This window comes from Macaca mulatta, chromosome 7 (genome assembly GCF_049350105.2).
Source record: "Macaca mulatta isolate MMU2019108-1 chromosome 7, T2T-MMU8v2.0, whole genome shotgun sequence".
NCBI classification, from domain to species: domain Eukaryota; kingdom Metazoa; phylum Chordata; class Mammalia; order Primates; family Cercopithecidae; genus Macaca; species Macaca mulatta.
In genome coordinates this window covers 43,424,740-43,445,970 of record NC_133412.1, presented here as the reverse complement: position 1 = coordinate 43,445,970, position 21,231 = coordinate 43,424,740, and the positions used below count along the sequence as shown (strand labels likewise).

At 50.5% G+C, this 21,231-nt stretch overlaps 1 protein-coding gene and 1 long non-coding RNA gene across 5 annotated transcripts in view; one reads left to right on the top strand and one right to left on the bottom strand.

The window, feature by feature from the left end:
• MEGF11 (multiple EGF like domains 11) overlaps positions 1 to 21,231 on the top strand; it is a 383,043-nt gene that overhangs the window by 282,293 nt on the left and 79,519 nt on the right. For all 3 annotated transcript variants that reach the window (XM_077939610.1, XM_028851053.2, XM_077939611.1), the window contains 2 exons: positions 14,851 to 15,097; positions 16,452 to 16,572. In XM_077939610.1, the coding sequence (XP_077795736.1) occupies positions 14,851 to 15,097; positions 16,452 to 16,572 (368 nt within the window). The remainder of the gene's footprint in view (positions 1 to 14,850; positions 15,098 to 16,451; positions 16,573 to 21,231) is intronic.
• LOC144329930 (uncharacterized) lies at positions 1,914 to 20,726 on the bottom strand. 2 transcript variants are annotated; one of them, XR_013395681.1, is made up of 3 exons: positions 20,587 to 20,726; positions 17,088 to 17,212; positions 1,914 to 2,125 (listed from the first exon to the last, which is right to left on the bottom strand). It is a non-coding gene; the product is annotated as an uncharacterized LOC144329930 (long non-coding RNA). The 2 variants fall into 2 exon arrangements; XR_013395680.1 differs by lacking the exon at positions 1,914 to 2,125 and adding an exon at positions 5,114 to 5,252.

The following is a 21,231-nucleotide window of genomic DNA, read 5'->3' as shown; positions in this document are numbered from 1 at the left end:
TTCCAGGACAGGACCATGGTGCTCTTATTCCCCACTTCATCCCCAGTGCCTGGCACATAATAGGAAAACAATCAAGTCTTGTTGAGTGAATGAACAAATGACCCGCCAAGCCAATCTCCTACTGCCTCAGCAGAAGTGTCCTTCCTCGGCTTCATCCTGGCAGATCCCAGGAGCAGCCAGTCCCATCCTTTGATAATCACTCTCAGTAGACAGGACGGCCATTTGTCACTCATTCTCAGGCCTCCTTTGTCCAGGGAAACCAGGGGTCATTGTCCAGCGTGATGGATAGAGTATCCTCTGACTGGCAGGCCCAGCTGGAAGCTCCTCTCAAAGTCCCTCCCCCACCTGGGGACAAATGGACCACGACACAAATAACATAAATAGCAAGACAGAATTGAGGAGGTCCCCAATTCCAAAGCGACGTGCTTCCCGCTGATAGGTGGAGCCCATGTGAAGTGACTCCACTGGGGAAGTGGCACCATGGGGAATGCTGGGTGGACCTGGGGTCTCAACTCTCCGACTTACCAGACCAGGGGCCTTGGACAAGCTGCTTCACTTCTCCGGGCCCCAGACTATCCATCTGACCAGTGGAATGACAGTGTTTGCTCTGGTCATCTATAAGCATAGAGTAGCTATGGAAGCTCAAAAGTATGCTAGACAGTGGCTCATGCCTGTAATTCCAGCACTCTGGGAGGCCGAGGTGGGCAGATCACTTGAGGTCAGGAGTTCGAGACCAGCCTGGCCAACATGGTGAAACCCTGTCTGTACTAAAAATACAAAAATTAGCCGGGTGTGGTGGCTCATGTCTGTGATCGCAGCTACTCAGGAGACTGAGGCAGGAGAATCACTTGAACCAAGGAGGCAGAGGTTGCAGTGAGCCAAGATCGTGCCACTGTACTCCAGGCTGGGCGACAGAGTAAGACTCCATCTCAGGGGGAAGAAAAAAGTGCTCTAGAGATAAACAGCGTATTCCAAATAGCAAGTTTCCTACAGCATGCAAAGGATAAGTTCATTGCATAAGAACTTGGAAGAATGTCTTATAGAGTGAGGCAAATGTTCATTTGCTGTATTGGTTTGGAAATTCTATTCCTGCCTATCATTCAATGGCAGCTGTGAGCAGAGGTGCCCAGCACTCATTTGCGCCCCACACTTTGCTTTCCACCTTTGGACGTGCTCTTATCCCTGCCCTACGGATTCCCCCAGGTGACTCCAAGAGATGGAAGGCATGTCAAGGAGCATCCAGTGTTAGGGTCTTTATTTTACAATGGAAAAATGAAACGCTAAAGAGGGGATGTGTCTTCCCTAAGGCCACCCTTAGGGGCCTGGACTAGGACCCCAGTGTCCACAACTCTCAGACGGGGTAAGGGGCAGGGAGGGCGGAGCCTTCCCCAGGACTCGGGTGACGTGTGGATGCTCAGGCAGGTCCCTTACCTCTCTGTGCCTCAGTTTGCTCATCTATAAATGGAGATGATGGGAGAATGCAGTAAGATACTACTTGTACAGCCCTTGGACAGTGCTTCACATATAGTAGGGCTCACTGTGTTTGCTGCCACTGCCCTGGATGTCCTGGATACAGCCAGCAGGTGCCAACCCACCAGGCAGCTGGTGTGGGCACCCTGCTGTGCCAGTGAGGAAGCCATTTGAATATCATCCTTGGTTATACTTATCATCCCCAAGTGCCTGGTCCCTTCAGTGGCCCAGCAGCCTCTGGGAGTCCACAGGGCTTCCTGAAGGAGACAGAAAGGACAGGAATCTTGCCTAGCTGGAGTAAAACCACCTGCAAACCTGTCTTGATGGGCTCTTCGGCTGTCCTCTGACCTGCGTCTAGCCCAGTGCTATTCAAAGTGTGCTCTCTAGACATGCAGTCCAGGGGCTGTTACTGGCCAATGACAAAATAAGTAAGAAATTGAGAGTAAACATTTAGCAACCTTTATAGTAATTTTGACATTGCTGTCACAGCCACGCACATGGCTGGAGGGTTCCTCTCATTGAGCAGTTTTGTAGACGAACTTGGGTGTTGTCAGATGTTCATGATGAGTCCCAGGTGATGTAAACATCATAGGAGTCATGCTCAGTGAGGACCATATGATGGATTGGAAAACAAAACAGGACACATGGTCTTTCCCTGTGGAGAGTTTGGGAAGCAGTGGTTTAGCCTTCCCAGGCCCTCTGCAGCCCACCCAGCCTGTGCACACGCCTTTCCAGGCTGCCCTGCCAGCCCTGCACGCTGCCTCCCTGTGCTCTTACCGGCCCCTCCACTCAGACTGTCTTCCCTTGCATTCCCACCCACCAGAATCCCATTCCTTCTGCAAGATCCCAAATCCAATCCCACTTATTACACAGGGCCATCCTGTGTAGATTAACCCCTTCCCCATCATACCCAAGCTCCCAATGCACTTTCACCTCTAGCAAGTCCAGCCTTCAGCATCTCATGTGATCTCTGGCTGCTGCACTTAAGCCCCACCCAGTCTGGACCCTACATCCAATCAGTTCTTAGTAGACCTAGGCCAAGGCAACTCCAAGCACCAGGAGCAGCAGTTGGCTCCAGATGTTGCCTTTGCCTAAATGAAAGATGGCTCAGCTGTGAATCCCTTTGGCTGGAACAGTGGTGATGTGAATGCTGCTGGATGATCAGCAGAACCAGTGCACCTGCTGGTGGGAACAGCCTCCTGCCAGGCCTTTGGGGTACAGCATCGACTCCCAGGATGAGCAGCCCAGAGGGAGGATCCCAGGTTCCTCCTCCCCCCCTGGCCCATGGCCCCTTCTGGCTGACTCTCGGGTTGCCCACGTCCAAATCACCCTGACTTGCTTCACCTCTCCCTGGTGCCTGTGAACCCGCAGATAAGCTGCTGGAGTAGCTTCAACACAACTCCTCTCCCACTCCTCTTTCCCACCCAGTGAGAAAGGCCCCCAGCTCCAGCACGAACAGGCAACAGGTGAGGCAGGACTTTGTCCTGAAATGTTCCATGGGCCCACCAGGGAGCCGAGCCTCTGCACAGCCTCCACTTCCACTGCACAGCCTCCACTTCCACTGCACCTGTCTCTGCTTCCTGCATATTCTCTGTGGGGATGTGACTCACAGTGCCAGGTAGAAAGTCCTTTAGGAACAGAGACCCTGAGTAACACTCTAACTGCCTCCCCACAAGCATCCTCAGTCCCAGGCCCTGAAGTGGCTGCTCAGTGAGTGGGTAATGGAGAAGAAAGAACTTCCTCAGTGAGACCTAGGGAAGAACTTTCTGAGTGTGAGAGGAATTCAACACAGACATTTAAAGGCAGAAATTAGATTTTTGCACACCCTCCCCACTTTTAGCTGCTTAGTGCTTTGTCCCTGTGTGAGGATCCAGCCAAAAACACAGCGGCTCTGGAGCCCTGGAAATGGGAGGTCCGTGGCCCCTGTCACAGCCCAACCCCACTCCAGGCACAGGACTCCTCTGAACTCCATGGGCACAGTTTGGCACACAATCATCTGGCCTGATCCTGTTTTTTGCCAAGAGGGACACTGAGGTCTGGAAGAGTGGTGCCTTGCCCACAGCCCATGACAGAGGCAGAGAGAGGCTCCCTCCTCCAGACCAGACCTCATGGTTTGAAGGAAGTCTTGGGGAAGGGGAATGATGGGGAAATGGTCATGTCTGGAGTTCACTCCTCACAGGAAATGGGCTCGGACCCCACAACTTCCAGTGCCATTGCCCACTCCGACTGTGAATTCATTTCCCTCGGAGCCTATGTGGCTGGGGAAGCATCACCAAATTCCCCTTGATCACTACCCTCTTCCTCCCCTACCCTCCCCCACACAGCCTGAGACTTGCTCAGGGACCCCAAAAGGCAAGTGAGGGGGCCACGTGGGGGAGGGTGCAGGGCCAACAAGGCTAGCCCGGGTGTCTCTGCCAGCTGCCTTTGAAAGGCTCTTCCAAAGAGGTAATTCCTTTGTGCACAGACATGATTTATGAGGCTTTCTAGGCAAATTGTGGAGATAAATGGTCTTTGGGGCTGGGAAGCTTCAAAGGCAGTGATGCAAGCAGATCAGAAGGAGCTGGGCCGCTGGGAGCTGGGCCTTCATTAAAAGCCTGTGGGTGGAGGGGAGGGCTTTGAGCAGAGCTAAGGGCAGATAGCTTTCTGGGTCCCTGGGTGCCTTTGGGACAGCCCACCACAGTTTGCCTGAGCCTCACAGACCTCATTGCTGTATTGTATAAGGTGAAAGTGCTGGGGTCAGGTCACTGAGGTGCATTTATCTGCTGGGATAAATGCCACAGGGCAGAGGCTGGGGGTGGTGCCTGAGTTCTGATTTGGACTCTAGAATGACAGGGAGGACAGTGCAGGGTGCTCCTGCCGGGAGCCCAGGTAGGCGGTGCCAGCCTGTGTGATCAGCACGGTCTGGAGGCCTGGCAGGAGTTCCGGGAGTCTTGCTCCTCTCCTGACTCTCATGGGTGATCTGGACAGGTCGTCCGGCTCTCTGGGTGTCAATACCTTCTTCTGAACAAGGTATAAACGAACTCCAGTGCTCCAGCTCTGCGGTGCCTCCCAGGTCCTAAAGGTCCTCATCTCAGAAACAGGCCAGAGATCACACTGGCCGTGAGGTTGTGGGCAAGCCATCCAACCACACCTGCCCTTGGTTCCTTCCTCTGTGAAGGGGGAGAACTATAGCTATCCTGAGCAGTTGTGGCTTAAATTGAACAAGATCACACCTGCAAAGTCTCTCACACCTACTGTTCCTTCCCATTATCTGTCCACACAACTGTGGCATTCTACATCCAGAGCAGATGCTGATTTAAAGAAAAAAAAGTCCCTGATAAAGTCCCTGAAGTTGATAAATTTGACTTTCCCATCTTCCCATCTCCTCTCTCCTAAAGCAGGTTAATAAACATACACATACTCTGCTGAATCTGGCTTCCAGATCTGCTAATTGCCACTTGGATATTAACAGATAACGGAGATATTAATGACTGATAGTGCCTCAGGATGTGGCTAAACCCCCCCCCCCCCCGCCACACACACACACAGAGGCACAAACAGGGGGTTGTTTGCATTTTAATAGGGATTCCTGCAGTCCCTGAGGAACGGGGTCCTAATGGTGCAGTGCCAAGCAGGCGCAGTGATATTTGAAGCAGGGGCTCAGGGTTGGTTTTGATTCAGCCATCTGCAGGGAGATGCCAGCTCTGATAAAACTGTTCCTGAATCTCCCCACTCCCTCCTGAAATGTTGACGGTGATACTCCTGGTTGAAATGGACTTGGCTGCCTGGAGCTGTGGTGGAGCCTATGGCAATAGAGATGAGGAAGGTAATGAGCTGGAGCAACTGCCTTTGCTCAGGGCATTGAATGTACCCATGGCCTTTGTTCCCCTCCTGCCCTGCTGCCCGAGACACTGCCTGCTCCCAGGTCTCCTTGTCTCTAACCTGACAGCAGAGCGCCCTCCCAGGTTTTAGCAGGCAGCTAGTCCAGAGCCCCTCCATCACCCCGTGTTCTGACAGTTTCCCATTTGCTTATCTGTTTCTCAAACTGACTGCAGGTTTCTGAGCCCCTAACATGGTAGGTGCTTGAGAATTGTTTGACATTGAGCCTCTCATCTCATAATAGCTGGTGTGATGGGAGGCATAGAGCCCTAGATGAATATGGCCAGCTAGTTTCAAATGCAGCTCTCCAGTTTGTTAGCTGTGTGGTCACAGGCAAGTCACTTGGCTTCTCTGGCCCAGTTTCCTGACCTGTAAAATGTGGAGGGTACACAAGATGACTGCTAAAGCCTAGCAGTAAAGAGTCAGTATATGACTCTCAACTTCGCCTTTCCCAATCAGGTGATGTTATCCACTGCCAGGGGATGTTTGTCAATATGTGGAGGCATTTTTGATCGTCACAATTGTGTGTGTGTGTTGGGGAGGTACTACTGGCCTCTCATGGGTAGAGGCCAGGGATGCCACTAAATGCCCTGCAATGCACAGGATGGTTCCCCATAGCAAAGAATTTTCTGGCCCAAAATGTGCTGAGGTTGAGAAGCCCTGATTTAGTTATTAAATGTCTCTGAACCTCAGTTTTCTCACTGGAAAATGGAATCATAGCTACATCACACGTGGTTTAACTCAGATCCTCTTTGGAATAAGGCAGAGTATGAATAACTGGCACAGGATTAGTAAGAACATTAGAGGAAACAACCCACGGGAGAATGCAGCTGGTCCTGGTAAGCTCTCGGGGTTAGGGTTTTCCCCACATGCGTGTGCTCACTCCATCCCTGCCACCCTAGGAGACAGGTGGGACATGGAGTCGCAGCCTCTGTGAATCCCAGCCTCCCCTTGGAGGTTTAAGGGAGGTATAGACGGTGTGGTTAAGTAACACTGAGTAACAAGTGTAATAAATAGATCACTAAGAGCTAATGATACATCATTATAATCCTGTGCTGTCAGCATCTTCTAGGCTTAGGGACTGTGTCAGGAGATTTGGATTTTAATCTACCTTGGTCTATTAATATTTAATTCCAACAATCTAAGTGGCAGAAAGATAGGAAACTGAGTGATAGCTCAGCTCAGAGTTTGGGTAACCACCTCCAGGTTTTCTTTGTCATACAAACACACCTCCTATCCCTGTGCCCTCTGGCCTGTTTCTCAAGTGGGGACATTTGGCAACAGGGCATAGAATTACACAGCATTGGGACCTGAAGAGTCTCCAGCATTTACCTACCAGTGTTTGTTTCTTTCTTTCTTTCTTCCTTCTTTTCTTTTTTCTTTTCTTTTCCTTCTTTCTTTCTATTTTCTGTCCTTTCTTTCTTTCTTTCCTTTCTTCCCTTGCTTGCTTGCTTTTGGACAGGGTCTCACTGTGTCACCAAGGCTGGAGTACAGTGGTGCCATCACAGCTCACTGCCCGACCACCCAGGTTCAAGCAATTCCCCCACCTCAGCCTCCTGAGTAGTTGGGACTACAGGCACCTGCCACCACACCCAGCTAATTTTTATAATTTTTGTAAAGATGGGGTTTTGCCATGTTGCCCAGGCTGGTCTTTAACTTCTGGACTCAAGCTATCCTCCTGCCTCAGCCTTTCAAAGTGTTGGGATTACAGGTGTAAGCCACCACATCTGGCCCAGTATTTCTTAATGGAGACACATTTGGCATTTTTTATTTTTATTTTATTTATCTCATTTTTAGAGACAGAGTCTGTGTTGCACAGCTGGAGAGCAGTGGTACAGTCAAAGCTCGCTATAGCCTCTACCTCCTGGTCTCAAGTGATCCTCTTACCTCAGCCTCCCCAGTAGCTGGGACTACAGGTGTGCACCACCACACCTGGATAATTTTAGCTTTTGGTAGAGACAGGGTCTCACTGTGTTGTCCAGGCTGGCCTCAAATGTCTGATCTCAGTGATCCTCCTTCCTTGGCCTCCCAAAGTTTTGGGATTACAGGTATGAGCCGTTGCACCCAGCCAGGGTACAGTTCTAAATTGTGTACAATTGTCCCTGGGATTGTTTGTGACAACCTAAATCCCCCCTCTCCCATTTCCAGATGCTGTCTTGGGGAGGGTGACCTACTCCAGGCAAGAACTACTGATCCAAACCTGTCATTTTACAGATGTGAAAACAGAGGCCCAGAGAGGGGAGCAGGCTGCCCAGGAGTGCCCAGCGTTGGCTCTGACCCATCCTTCAGTGCTCCCTCAGAATTGTAGCTTAGGCCTGGAAAGAGTGGAGGGGCTCAGCCTCAGAGAACTTGACTGTGCTTTTACTGGGGCAAGTCACTTGACAAATGGCCTCGCTCACTGAGAAGTCACTTTATTTATCAGCTGGAATGGTTTCCGGCAGCTGCTGCTCCATCTCTGCCTCCCTGCCTGCTGCTTTGTAAACTCAGGAGCAATCCTGTGACCTGTCAGCTCTCGATGCTGCTTCTGCAGGTGGGGTGGGAGATTGGGGGCCACAGACCTTTCTGGGAGGGGCTATGACTGCATCAGGCCTTCCCATTGCTGGAGAGGAGAAAGGAGGTGGGGGCCTTGGCCCAGGCCTTAGCACAAGCTGGGGCAGCTTAGGGGCAGTGGCTTCCAGGTTTGTTTCCATCCCTTGACCTTCAATTCAGAGGCCGACTCCTCCTCCTTGCTGGGTCTCAGGATTCCTGTCTATGGAATGGGAAGGACTAACCTTCTCTCCCACCCCGCCTCCAGCCCAGCATCCTCCTGCGCATCTCCCTGAGAGGACCAGTGAGAAAAGAGATCATGGGAAAAAAGAGTTCTCACCTGGGGAGCTTTTCAAGGGACCTATGCTTGGGCCCCACCGCCCTAGACCAATTCATTTGGCATGGCCATGGGTAGAGCCCAAGCAAGAGTGATGCCCCAGTGATGCTGATCTGCAGCCAGGCTGAGAACCACTGTCTGAAGAAGTGAATCCTACAAGCAGCTGGGAGGGGGCTCTTTGGTAGCTGGGAGAAGGGCTGGCCAGGCACCTTCATCAGCACTGCTGACAGCTCTTGTGCCCCGCTGAGCTGGCGGCAGGGTGGGACCAGATGGTGGATGTGGGGAAAGTAAAGGGCAATCACAAAACAAGGACACACCTTAGCTCCTCTCTTCGTCTCTTCCTCCAGCCCAGAGAGACCCCAGGGCTAATGGGGCAGACAGGGCACAGGCACCTAAACCTTCCTATACAGTAGTGAGGGCAGAAAAGCAATGGTTGGCCACATTATTATTCCTAGTACAGTCCATAATGGCATCAAAACATATTTAGTTGTGTCCCTTTAATGAATTATCTTCAGGGACTCAAAAAGATGCTTATATCCCAGTGTTCACTGTTGTCTTGTACACAACAGTCAAAAGGTGGAACAACTCAGTGTCATCCACAGATGAATGGGTAAACAAAATGTAGTCTGTCCATACAATGGAATATTATTCAGTCATAAAAATGAATGAAGTCCTGATAACAGGCTACAACATGGATGGACCTTGAAAACATTATGCAAAGTGAAATAAGCCAGATACAAAAGACTGATATTCTATGATTCCATTTAGAATCTAGAAATATCTAAACAGGCAAATGCATAAAGACAGAAAGAGGGCAGGTACGGTGGCTCGTGTCTGTACTCCCAGCACTTTGGGAGGCTGAGGAAGGTAGATCAATGAGCCCGGGAGTTCAAGACCAGCCTGGCCAACATGGGGAAACCCCATCTCTACAAAAAAAAAATAAGAAAATTAGCTGAGTGTAATGGTGCACACCTGTAGTCCCAGCTACTCAGGTGGCTGAGGCAGGAGACTCACTTGAACCTGGGACACAGAAGTTGCAGTGAGCAGATATTGCACCACTGCACTCCAGCCTGGGGCACAGAGAGAGACTCCATCAAAAAAAAAAAAAAAAAAAAGACTGGTCACAGTGGCTCATGCCTGTAATCCCAACACTGTGGGACGCCAAGGCAGGCAGATCACGAAGTCAGGAGATCGAGACCATCCTGGCTAACATGGTGAAACCCCGTCTCTACTAAAAATACAAAAATTAGCCAGGCATGGTGGCGCACCTATAATCCCAGCTACTCAGGAGGCTGAGACAGGAGAATCGTTTGAACCTGGGAGGCAGAGGTTGCAGTGAGCCAAGATCATGCCACTGCACTCCAGCCTGGGCAACAGAGCAAGAGTCTGTTAAGAAAAAGAGGAGAGGAGAGGAGAGGGGAGGGGAGGGGAGGGGCTTAAAGGTTACCAGTGGGGTAGGGGGTGGATCTAGGGAGTTACTGCTTCATGGTTACAGAGTTTTTCTATTTGAGGTGATGGAAAAGTTTGGAAATAGTAGTGATAATTGGTACAACACTGTGAACATAATTAAGGCCACTGAATTACACACTTAAAAATGATTAAAATGGAAATTTTTATGCTATATATATTTTACCACAATAGAAGAAAAATCTGAATAAACAATAGATAATCTTAACTGAAGAGAATAAAATTATGGGAAATAGGGCCAGTCATGGAAAACCTCGGACCTACGCCCACCATTCACACATAAACCAGTCCCTGAATAAGGCACTTGCAGAAAATCAGTCTCTGCTCTCACCTCTTGGTGGATTTTCAAGGGTGGCTGTTGAAGCCCAGGCTGGCTGCTGGCATACCATGTCCACCTGTAGCAGGTGCTATTATTATGGGTTGTTGTGAGAATTAAAGGAGAAAATTCACTTTGCACCTTTATCTCGTGACTTGGCATTAGTAACTGCCTGATCAACTGTAGTTACAAATTTAAAAGCCTGTCGGTGAAGAAGACAGTGGTGAAGCCACTTCCCCTTGTGGGAACCCAGGGGCACACTAAGCCTGGATCCTGGACCCCAAAGTCTGAAGGGGTCAGCAGAGGAAGGGGGTGAGTTGCCCAGCCTCAAGGAATAGAACAAGCCAGGCTGCACACTTCCAGGTGCCCTTCAGCCCTCAGTAGCTGCCCAGAGACAATCTAGCCACTTAAAAAATCAGCCAGGAATCCCAGCTATTTGGGAGGCTGAGGCACAAGAATTGCTTGAACGCAGGACATGGAGGTTGCAGTGAGCCGAGTTTGCACCACTGCACTCCAGCCTGGGCAACAGAGTGAGACGCTGTCTCAAAAAAAAAAAAAAAAAAAAAAATCAGCCAAAGCCCAATATAATTAGGAAGCAGAGCCTGGGACAGAAAAAAAGAAATGTGTGAGGGGTGACATTCCAAGGCCAAATTGGTAAAAGTTTGCGATTCTCTGTGAAAGAATGCAAAGTCCTCTTGTAATTATAATGATGGTAGTTTTTAGTCACCTTCAGCAGAGTTGATAATTGACTCGCTGCAGCTCTGCCTCATTTCTCTGTCATTGCTGGGGAATGAGGTGTTTTAAGTGAATTTTCTAGATAACTGAAGCTTATCCCTGTGAACCCTTAACATTGTTTTTTTGTTTAATCACTCTGGGGGGAAATTTCTCTAGAATGAATTATACACTTCTCTGCTTCCTTAATCAGAATATTCTAAACTGAATGTAACTTCTTCCTGTCAATTTGGATATGAGAGGCTATTTGCCCCTATATTAATGGCTCCAAGTTGCTTTGCTTTTTTTTCATCTATAAATATTTCCTGTTTCCATGGTTTCTTACTATGACACAGTGCTCTTGCTCACATATTTTTAGGAGCCCCACAAAACATGCAGACATTGGCCAGGCATGGTGGCTCATGCCTATAATCCCAGCACTTTGGGAGGCTGAGACAGGCAGATTACCTGAGGTCAGGAGTTCGAGACCAGCCTGGCCAACATGGTGAAACCCTGTCTCTACTAAAAGTATGAAAAATTAGCTGGGCATGGTGGCAGGTGCCTGTAATCCCAGCTACTCGGGAGGCTGAGACAGGAGAATTGCTTGAACCCAGGAAGCAAAGGCTGCAGTGAGCTGAGACTGTGCTACTGCACTCCAGCCTGGGCAACAAGAGTGAAACTCTGTCTCAAAAAAAAAAAAAAAAAAAAAATGCAGACACAAACATACACATTTGCATATACACACACACTCACATGCCAGTCTGTGTTGTGAGAAAGCAGAGTGCCAGGCTTAATAGAATTGTGTTTACATGTCCTTCTATAATGCCCTGAGCCACCCTTATTAGGGCACGTCCGTAGTGTACCATGAATGCTGCTCCAGCATTTCTCCCCCTGCTAGACTGTGCACCCCAACAGGGCAGGGTGCTTTCTGGCAGTAGCAGGTCCTTGGTAAATGTTTCTGAATGGACAAGCAGAAGAATGAAAACACCCAGGTGTTACCATGTGGACTTTATGACAACATTCTGGCTTCCTTATCAGAAGGCTAGTTTTGCTTCCTACTGGGGTTCGGCTGTGCCAGAAAGAACAGAGGTCATTTAATAAGCAAAGCGTAACTGTATGCTGTGAGATGCACCAAGAACAAACTGGCTTTTGGCTCCAACAGTTTCATACAGAACCAAGGTCTCAGGGCCGTAACTGCAGCCCCAACAAAGGAAGGGACTTCCTTGTGCTGGATCCTGGGGTGGTTCATAGTGATGAACAGAGAAGAAGTGGCTAGTCTCTGTGGTATCCCTGACCTGTGCTTTGTGGCTGCCACCTTGTCCTCAAGACCACCTCTAAATTTCACTCCCTGGACTCTTCCTCCAGAAAGTGTCCCAATGACCTGCAGTGGGGAGAGCTAGAACCAGGAGACCTGGACTTGCTCCTGCTGTAACCTCGGGCAATCACTTAACATCTCTGACCGTGTATTTCTCCATCTGTCAAATGGGAAAATAAGAAAACCTAACTTACATGGTTGTTGTGAGGATTAAATTTATTCATGTATATAGCACTTCTAGGATGCTGCCTGGCACACAGGGAGCTTTTAAAATGTGGTTGCCTGGCTGGGCGCGGTGGCTCATGCTTGTAATCCCAGCACTTTGGGAGACTGAGGCGGATGGATCACCTGAGGTCAAGAGTTTGAGACTGGCCCGGCCAACATGGTGCAACCCCGTCTCTACTAAAAATACAAAAATTAGCCGGGCATGGTGGCATGCGCCTGTAATCCCAGCTACTCGGGAGGCTAAGGCAGAATTGCTTGAACCCGGGAGACAGAGGTTGCAGTGAGCCGAGATCACACCACTGTACTCCACCCTGGGCAACAGAAAAATACTCTGTCTCAAAATAATAAGTAAGTAAAATGTGGTTGTAATTATTATAATACAGTCACAACATATGGACAATAAGCTATGTGAATTAAACTACATGTGCTTGGCAACTAAAAGAGAAATGGTACCATAGATGATTCTGCTGGTCCTCCTGCTCACTGAATGTGTGCCCCAGAGACAGGATAAGGTAGGAGGTGCTGGACTGCTAGATAGTCACTCTCTGTCCTGTGAGCCTTTATTTATTAATTATTATTATTATTACTACTATTATTATTATTTTGAAACGGAGTCTTGCTCTGTTGCCCAGACTAGAATGCAGTGGCACAATCTCGGCTCACTGCAACATCTGCCTCCCAGGTTCAAGCAATTCTCCTGACTCAGCCTCCCAAGTAGCTGGGACTCCAGGCGCACACCGCTACGCCCGTCTAATTTTTTGTATTTTAGTAGAGATGGGGTTTTACTGTGTTGCCCAGGCTGGTCTCGAACTCTTGAGCTCAAGAGTTCCACCCACCTCAGCCTCCCAAAGTGCTAGGATTACAGGCATGAACCATGGCGTCCAGCCTTCTGTGAGCCTTTTTCAATGTGAGTGGAGGCTGTAGCTATAAATGGACTTAATTTTTGCTTTACTCACTAATAGCAGGTGGAAAATATAGGGTGAGACTCACTCATAATTTGGCAACTCAGTTTGTGTGTATGAATACTTGGGGCACAGATGAAGAAGGGATGAACCAAGATAGGGTAACGGGGGTTCCAGGCCTTGGTGGTTCTGTCTGCTAAAGGATAATGGGCAGGCTCCATGATATTGACCTCTTGACCTTGGTCAGCAGGTGGGAGGGACATGTGGGGGACTGGTGGGGCTGATCCTTCCACCAACCTTCAGCCCCCAAAGACCACACGTGCTCACTGACCACACTGGAACCTTGTACCCTTGTACGTGCCCAACGTTTGAATACCGCTGTATCTTTGCTTATATTGAGCCTACCCAAGTGACACCTTCCCAATCCCACTCACCTGGCCCCTTTCCTCTCTGAGTGTCTAAACCCTAGAAATCTGGAGCACAAACAGCAACAGATAATCTTGGTGACCGGCCATTCTAGTTTGCCCAGGACTGAGGAATTTCCCAGAATGTGGAACTTTCGGTGCTGAAAGCGATGGTTGCTCACCCTATTAGGCAGACAAGTGAGACATCCTTCACAGCCCACTTGAGATGACTTCTGTTTTAAGAAGTCTTGCCTGATCTCCTTAGCTGGAAGCAATCATTCTTTCTATCGAACTTCTCCCAGAACATTATGTGTGCCTGTCCATGCCTGAACTCCACACCCCAGTCTCACCCCAAACTTTGAGTGAATGAGGCTGTAACTGAGGACATCTTGTTATTGTGTGTCCCGTATGCATCAGGCGAGGGTCAGAGTGGGAGGTGGCAGCAGGCTGGGTGACCTCTCTGGGGCTCTGCTATTCAGCCCCTTTCCATAGCTGTAGAGTGTGAATTTCTGCAAAACTGGCTCAGCTATCACTCCCTGAAATATTTAATTACATGTAAAGATCTTGAAGGCTATCTGTTACTTCCCAGGGAAGCATTTCTTTTTCCTGCTCCTTCTGAAGCTGGCTGCTTGGAAAGTAATGAAATTGAACTGAAGCCGAAGCAACCAGCAGGCGTAGCCATTACTGAAAGGAAGAAGCATGAGGAAGAGATGAAAAGGGTGACAGGGAGATGGAGCCAAGGGAGGGGCACGGAGTTACAGGAAATATTCCCAGAGAGTGAGTGAAATGCAAAAGGTGAGAAAACCAATGCGTGTGGAGAAGAGGGAGAAGGGGGCAGGAAAGATAGACAAATGGGAGCCGGACTGGGCTGGGTCCAGCAGGCCCCCAAGAAGAGAAGTAGGGTCACAGAGAAGAGGGGTGGCAGATGGGAAAAGAAAGGGCCGGGCAGAAAGGAACAGAGACAGGCAGCCAACCAAGAGCTTAGCAAAGACAGAGGGATGTAAACAGCTTGTGGCTCCAGAATTTCGATCAGGAGTGGGGGATTTAGGGCAGCCATTTGGTTGGAAGAGAATGGCCGGACCAGGAGATGGGTTCTGAAGCTGCCTTGAAGAAACAAACGCTCTGCCCTTCTTAGCCTGTGTAACTATTTGCGTGGCTTGGTGGAAGAACTGATGGAGGTTATGAGGCGCCAAAGCTTCCACCCAGGCACCCCTTGCTGCAGCCTGTACAGGGAGGAGCACTGCAAAGATGGGAAGGCCGCATGGGCATCGGTTCCTGGCCCCTGCCCCAAGGAGAGCTGACTGCCCCGTCTCTTGCAGGCTGCGACAGCGACCACTGGGGGCCCCACTGCAGCAACCGGTGCCAGTGCCAGAACGGCGCCCTGTGTAACCCCATCACAGGCGCCTGCGTGTGCGCCGCCGGCTTCCGTGGATGGCGCTGCGAGGAGCTCTGCGCGCCTGGCACCCACGGCAAGGGATGCCAGCTGCCGTGCCAGTGCCGACACGGTGCCAGCTGCGACCCCCGCACCGGCGAGTGCCTCTGCGCGCCTGGCTATACCGGCGTCTAGTGAGTCATGCGGCAGGGCCCGGACCGGGCGGGACCTGGAGGGGCGGGACTTGGAGGGTGCGTGGGTGGGGAGAGTGGAGGGGTGTGGAGGGGCTGGGGCGGGGCCTGGAGTGGCCGTCTTACCGCAGCTGCACACCCAGCCCTGGGCTCCTTGTGGGTGGGCTGGATGGTGGGACCAGGAGGGTTGGGATAGTCTTGGCTGTGAAATCTCCTGTGAGTCTAAATGCCCAGGCCTCACCCACGCAGGTCTCAGATTCCTGCCTTCCAGGACCCCGTTGACTGGTCCTTCCTGAGACTGCCCGAGTGGGCGCTCCCTAAAATCCTCCCAGGAGGCCCTTCCTAGGAGAGACAGCCCTTATCTTGGAAGTCTCTTCTGACCTTACCCCATATGATGCTGCTCACCTGGGGCCTTCCCTTCTAGGGCATTTGGGAGAGGTGTGACACACATAGAGAGAGGTGAGGGTCCTGGGCAGATACCATGTACAGATTTGGGAGGATTACTCCGCTGTTCCTCTCCCCCACTTTCTCTCCCGAGACACCGAACAGCCACTCACTCCAGTTCCCCGCAGAATAGTGTTGACAGGAGACCTACAAGACTGCTTAGCTGAGACCCCCTCAGAGGCAAGATTGAAGTTCTCCTCCCAACCCTGTAGCAGGCTCAGTGGCCTCTCCAACAGCCTAGATCCTGAAGGGTGGCCAAGGACTCTAACCACAGAGACGTTGTTGATTGAGGGTGTTCCCTACCCCGATGTCTGGTCAGCTCCCAAGTCCTAGTGAGCTAGAGGCCAGGGCCATTGGATGAAGGCCCAAGACCAAGACCCCATGCAAATCCTGCCCCACACTTCAACAGCGCCCAGTCCCTGCACATGAGCCTGTCATGGGAGCTGGGAGCCTTCCCGAGCCTGGAAGGAACGTGCTCCAGATTCTTCCCCTCTCTGAGTCTAGTCGGATTCTTGAAGACGGGATCCATGGGCACTTTTCAGTGCCTTCATTCATGGGATTACTTTGGCCTGGCATGCCCTTCCTTCCATTCTCCTGGTGAAATTGACTTCACCTTTAAGGCCCAAGTAAAATGTCTTCCTCCTCGGGAAGCCTTCCTCAGCCTCCTCCCCAGAACAGTCTTCTTTTACACTAAGAACACTTAAGTCCATCCCAAAAGTATTGGCCCAAGCACCCTACATTCCAATGTATTCAGTCTGAGCCCTGCTTCCCCCTCCTGGCCGGGAGCAGGACTGCAGCTCAGCTGATGCAGATCCATTGACTGTGAAGGAATTCCTAGTGAACCCTGGAGCACTGGGGCCCTGCCACCTGATCTGAATGCTGCTGTGTCTAACACCTCTGCTTCTCCATGCAGCTGCGAGGAGCTGTGCCCTCCTGGGAGCCATGGAGCTCACTGTGAGCTGCGCTGCCCCTGCCAGAATGGGGGCATCTGCCACCACATCACTGGCGAGTGTGCCTGCCCCCCAGGCTGGACGGTAGGTGGGCCCAAAGGATCTGGGTGGGGCACTGTAAGAGGACTGAGCATTCCTCACTCACACACATCTTAAAAGGCTAAATTGGCCGGGTGTGGTGCTCACGCCTGTAATCCCAGCACTTTGGGAGGCCAAGGCCTGCAGATCACTTAAGGTCAGGAGTTCGAGACCAGCCTGGCCAACATGGCAAAACCCAGTCTCTACTAAAAATACAAAAATTTGTGAGGCATTGTGTTATACATCTGTAATCCCAGCTACTTGGGAGGCTGAGGCACAAGAATAACTTGAACCCAGGAGGCAGAGGTTGCAGCCAAGATTAAGTTACTGCACTCCAGCATGGGTGACAGAGTGAGACTCTGTCTCAAAAAAAAAAAGTTATTCTCCCACTGTGAATACCCTCCCTCCTATTTAGTGATCCCTAGGGCATCACTAAATGCTGCCAGTGGTGCCGTGGACACAGCTTTGAATCCCAGGTCTGCCATCTCTAAGTGCTGTGTGGCCTCAAGCAAGTTACTCACCTCTTTGAGCCTGTGGTCTCTCCTGTCCAAAGAAATTGAATTCTTCTTGTAAGATTAGCTCTGTCTTTGGGTATAAGCACCCACATGAGCAGCCATGGGCCCTGGGCCAGAGGTGGCAGAAAAGGCTGGGAAAAGAGGAGAAACAGCAGGTATGGATGACCTGAATTTATCTAACTTCGCCCCCTGCACTTGCACACACACACATTCTGATTCTGTGGGCCCCAGAATCTGTATTTTAACAGGTACTGCAGGTGATTCTGATGTAGCCTCAAGCAGCCCAGGTCTCATGCCTGGGAAAAACCATTGTGGGAAAGGAGGATAAGATTTGTAACCTCATGGGCCTAAATTCAGGTCTCACAGCCAATGTTGACCCTGAAAAAAGCCTCAATTACTCTGCTTCCCCAAGTACAAAACTGATATAACAACAGTGAGCCCTGCCCTACCCAGCTGCCATGGTTGGTGGCTGGCTCATGTGAGGCTATGCATGTCTAAAGTCCTTTGCAAACTCTGAAGCCCTCTACGATGGCTTGATTTCTATCCCTGGGTGCCATAAACCCTCCACAAGCCTCCTTTTAGCCAACACACCCTGCCTGCCAGTGCCTGCCCCACAGACCAAGCCCTTAGAGGCAGTGAGTCAGCTGAAGCTGACCTTCCTGGGCTGCGTCCCTGCCTCTGACTCTCCAGTAACATGCTCTGTTTCAGGGGAAGCTCAGCGACACAGTCCGCCACCTCCCCTGGGGCCTGAGGCTTTGCAAAGCCAGAGAGGACAGGGCTGCTGAGCAGAAGCAGGATATTTTAGGAGGCTGTGAATGCAGAGGTCACAGGGACAGATGGGAGGACACCTGCAGGGTCCATCGATGCAGGCACAGTCTTGTCAGAATTTTTTTAGGGCAGGAAAAGGACCTTGGGGACCACTTGGTCCCACAGCATCCAAACCTGACTGCACACCAGAGCTGACAAGCAGGTGGCGGGGAGTTAAAATACAGATTCCCAGGCTGCGTCTGTGACCTCCTGGGACTGGGGGATCTCTATTTTTAATAAGCTCCCCAGATGGTTCTGAGGCAGCCAGTCCTGTCTGCAGGTCTGCATTTGGAAAGAATTGATCCAGACCATAGGACTTCCTTCTGTGTTTCACAAAACCCTATGGTTTCTTGTGGGAGAACTGGGGCAGGAGCCTAATCATTAGGAATCTGGTGCCCACCCCACCCCCACCTCTCCATTTTAATCTAGTTTCTATAGTGAGGTGCTCTAGGTAAGATTTCACATATAAACAGGGTTTCCCAGCTTTAAGAGATTTGGATCCCACTGGTCTGTCAATACCTTCCTTTCTCAGATGAAGAAGCTGAGGCTCAGAGGGGGTAAGGGACCTGTTCAAGACCACACTGGTGGTTAGGAGTGAGGTGGAGCTAGAATCCAGGTCTCCTGACTCCCAGCCCTTAGTGTCTGTCTGTCCATCTGTCTGTCTCCTCTGAGGAAGAAAAAGGGACTGCTACCACCTCTCCCATACCTGCCCATTTCTTCCACCCTGAACCAGTCTCTGGAAAGACCCTCTCATCTCCAACCAGCTTTCAGAAATCCACCCAGCAAGCAGGGTCCTCAGAGGCCCAGCTGCATCAGAGAGGTTGGATCAGGAAGTGGTGGGCAGAACAAGCGCACAGCATCCCTTTGCCTGTAAAGGCCTCTCTGGAGACACTGCTGAGGCTCGGGTAGTTGAAGAGGGGAAGGTGAGAAGCAAACACACAGGGGGATTGTATTTCTCCCCAGCACAGCGAGAGGTTTGTTCTTCCAGATGACAGGAAACTCTGTTGACAGAAGCCTTTGGATTGAGGACTTTATGTTTTTAATTTTACTGTAGACAATTGCATTTCTATTTTTGACATAGCATTTAACTTGCAGATTTGTATGAATTATTAATACCCCTTGTGCATGCAGAGTCACCGTATAATGAAGTTGCACTCACGCCTGAGGCTCCTCCCAGGGACAGCAGGGACCAAGGAACGGATACTGGGGAGAAGGCTCCCCACTTTAGCATCTTCCATTGCCTGACTTCCCAATGGCCCTATGTGACTTCAACCACACATTTTCCAACTCAGGGATATACAGATTGCTGATTCACACCATGCACCTCCCCAAAGACCTGGGCCATTGTGTGGAACTGGAGAGAGGAGCTGCCAGGCCAGGAACTCTGGCTCTCCAGGCCCCTCCTTAGAGATTCCTGGCCACCAGACCCTAAGCGTGCCCACAGGATAGTCTGCTAGCCCAGCATGTGAAGCCTGTTTCAGGCAGGGTCTTTGCAAAGAGCCTGGGGAATTGTTTCCCCTCTTTTTCCGGGCTCTGAGACCTTTCAAAGCAGAGAAATCGGTCTGAGTAGTTTGATGTGAGTGGGAACTAGAGACAGAGAGGGAGAAGGAAATAGGATTGACATCCCCCACCCTTCTTATGTTGGGGACTGGATACAGTGTGTGTGTGCCTACATGCATGCATACACACACACACACACACACACAAAGAAAAGAGACTGGAGGAGAGGAGGCTGAGGAGCTGGGAAACAGGACCAGTTATCCTGGAGGGCCAAAGAGAGGTTTTGCATGGTGAAATCCTATCTCTACTAAAAATACAAAAAATCAGCCAGACATGGTGGTGGGCACCTGTAATCCCAGCTATTCAGAGGCTGAGGCAGGAGAATCGCTTGAAACCAGGAGGTAGAGGTTGTAGTGAGCCAAGATTGCGCCATTACACTCCAGCCTGGGCAACAGAGCAAGACCCCATCTCAAAAAAAAAAAAAAAGAGAGAGGGGTTTTGGGGCTGAGGTCTAGTATTACAGATGCTTAGGTTTGAGAAAAAAGATTCATGGAGCCCCACTTCCTGGCCTGTGGCCTGGATCACCTTCACAGCACTCACACCAACCACAGCTCACTGTCCATTGAGGGTGTCCATGCCACCCTGGAGCATCACTGATCATTAGAAATGCCTTCAGATGCTTGGTGAGGCTGAGTTGCCTCCCCTCCAGGAGAGCTGGCATGGCCTTAAGTCCTTTCACCATCTTGGCCCCTTCTCTTCTTATGTTCTACTTAGCCAAGATCCTTTTTTTTTTTTTTTTTTTTTTTTTTTTTTTTTTTTTTTTTGAGATAGAGTCTCCATCTGTCGCCCAGGCTGGAGTGCAGTGGCGCAATCTTGGCTCACTGCAAGCTCTGCCTCCCGGGTTCACGCCATTCTCCTGCCTCAGCCTCCCAATTAGCTGGGACTACAGGCACCCACCACCATGCCTGGCTAATTTTTTGTATTTTTAGTAGAGACGGAGTTTCACCATGTTAGCCAGAATAGTCTCCATCTCCTGACCTCGTGATGTGCCTTCCTCAGCCTCCCAAAGTGCTGGGATTACAGGCATGAGCCCCCACGCTGGGCCACCAAGACCCTCTTAAAGTGCGACTGTTTTCCAGATTTTAACAAAGCCATTTGGTCTAACCAGTTCTGAGAGGAGCAGAAAATATCACCTTACCCCATGTCCAACCTTCTAGAAGCCACAGCAGTCCAAGATCCCACTACAATTGGAGATACACACTCAACTGACCACACGGCAAGTACATGAATCTGCTGAGGCTGCCATAACAAAGTGCCACAGACTAGGCGGCTTGAACAACAGAGACTGATTCTCACAGTTCCAGAGGCTAGAAGTCCAAGATCAAGGTGTCGGCAGGGTTGGTTCCTTCTGAGCCTCTTTCCTTGGCTTGTAGATGGCCATCTTCTCCCTATGTCTCTGTGTCGTCTTTATTCTGGGTCTGTCTTAATTTCCTCTTCTTGTAAGGACATGAGTCATGTTGGATGAGGGCCCACCCAGATGACCTCATCTTAACTTGATTACCTATGTAAAGGTCCTGTTTCCAAATACAGTCACATTCTGAGGTACTGGAGGTTAAAACTTCAGCATAGGAATGTTGGCCGGGCACAGCGGCTCACGCCTGTAATCCCAGCACTTTGGGAGGCCGAAGCAGGTGGAGCACATGAGGTCAGGAGTTCAATACCAGCCTGGCCAACATGGTGAAACCCCAGTCTCTACTAAAAAATACCAAAATATTAGCTGGGCGTAGTGGCGGGTACCTGTAATTCCAGCTACTCAGGAGGCTGAGACAGGAGAATCGTTTGA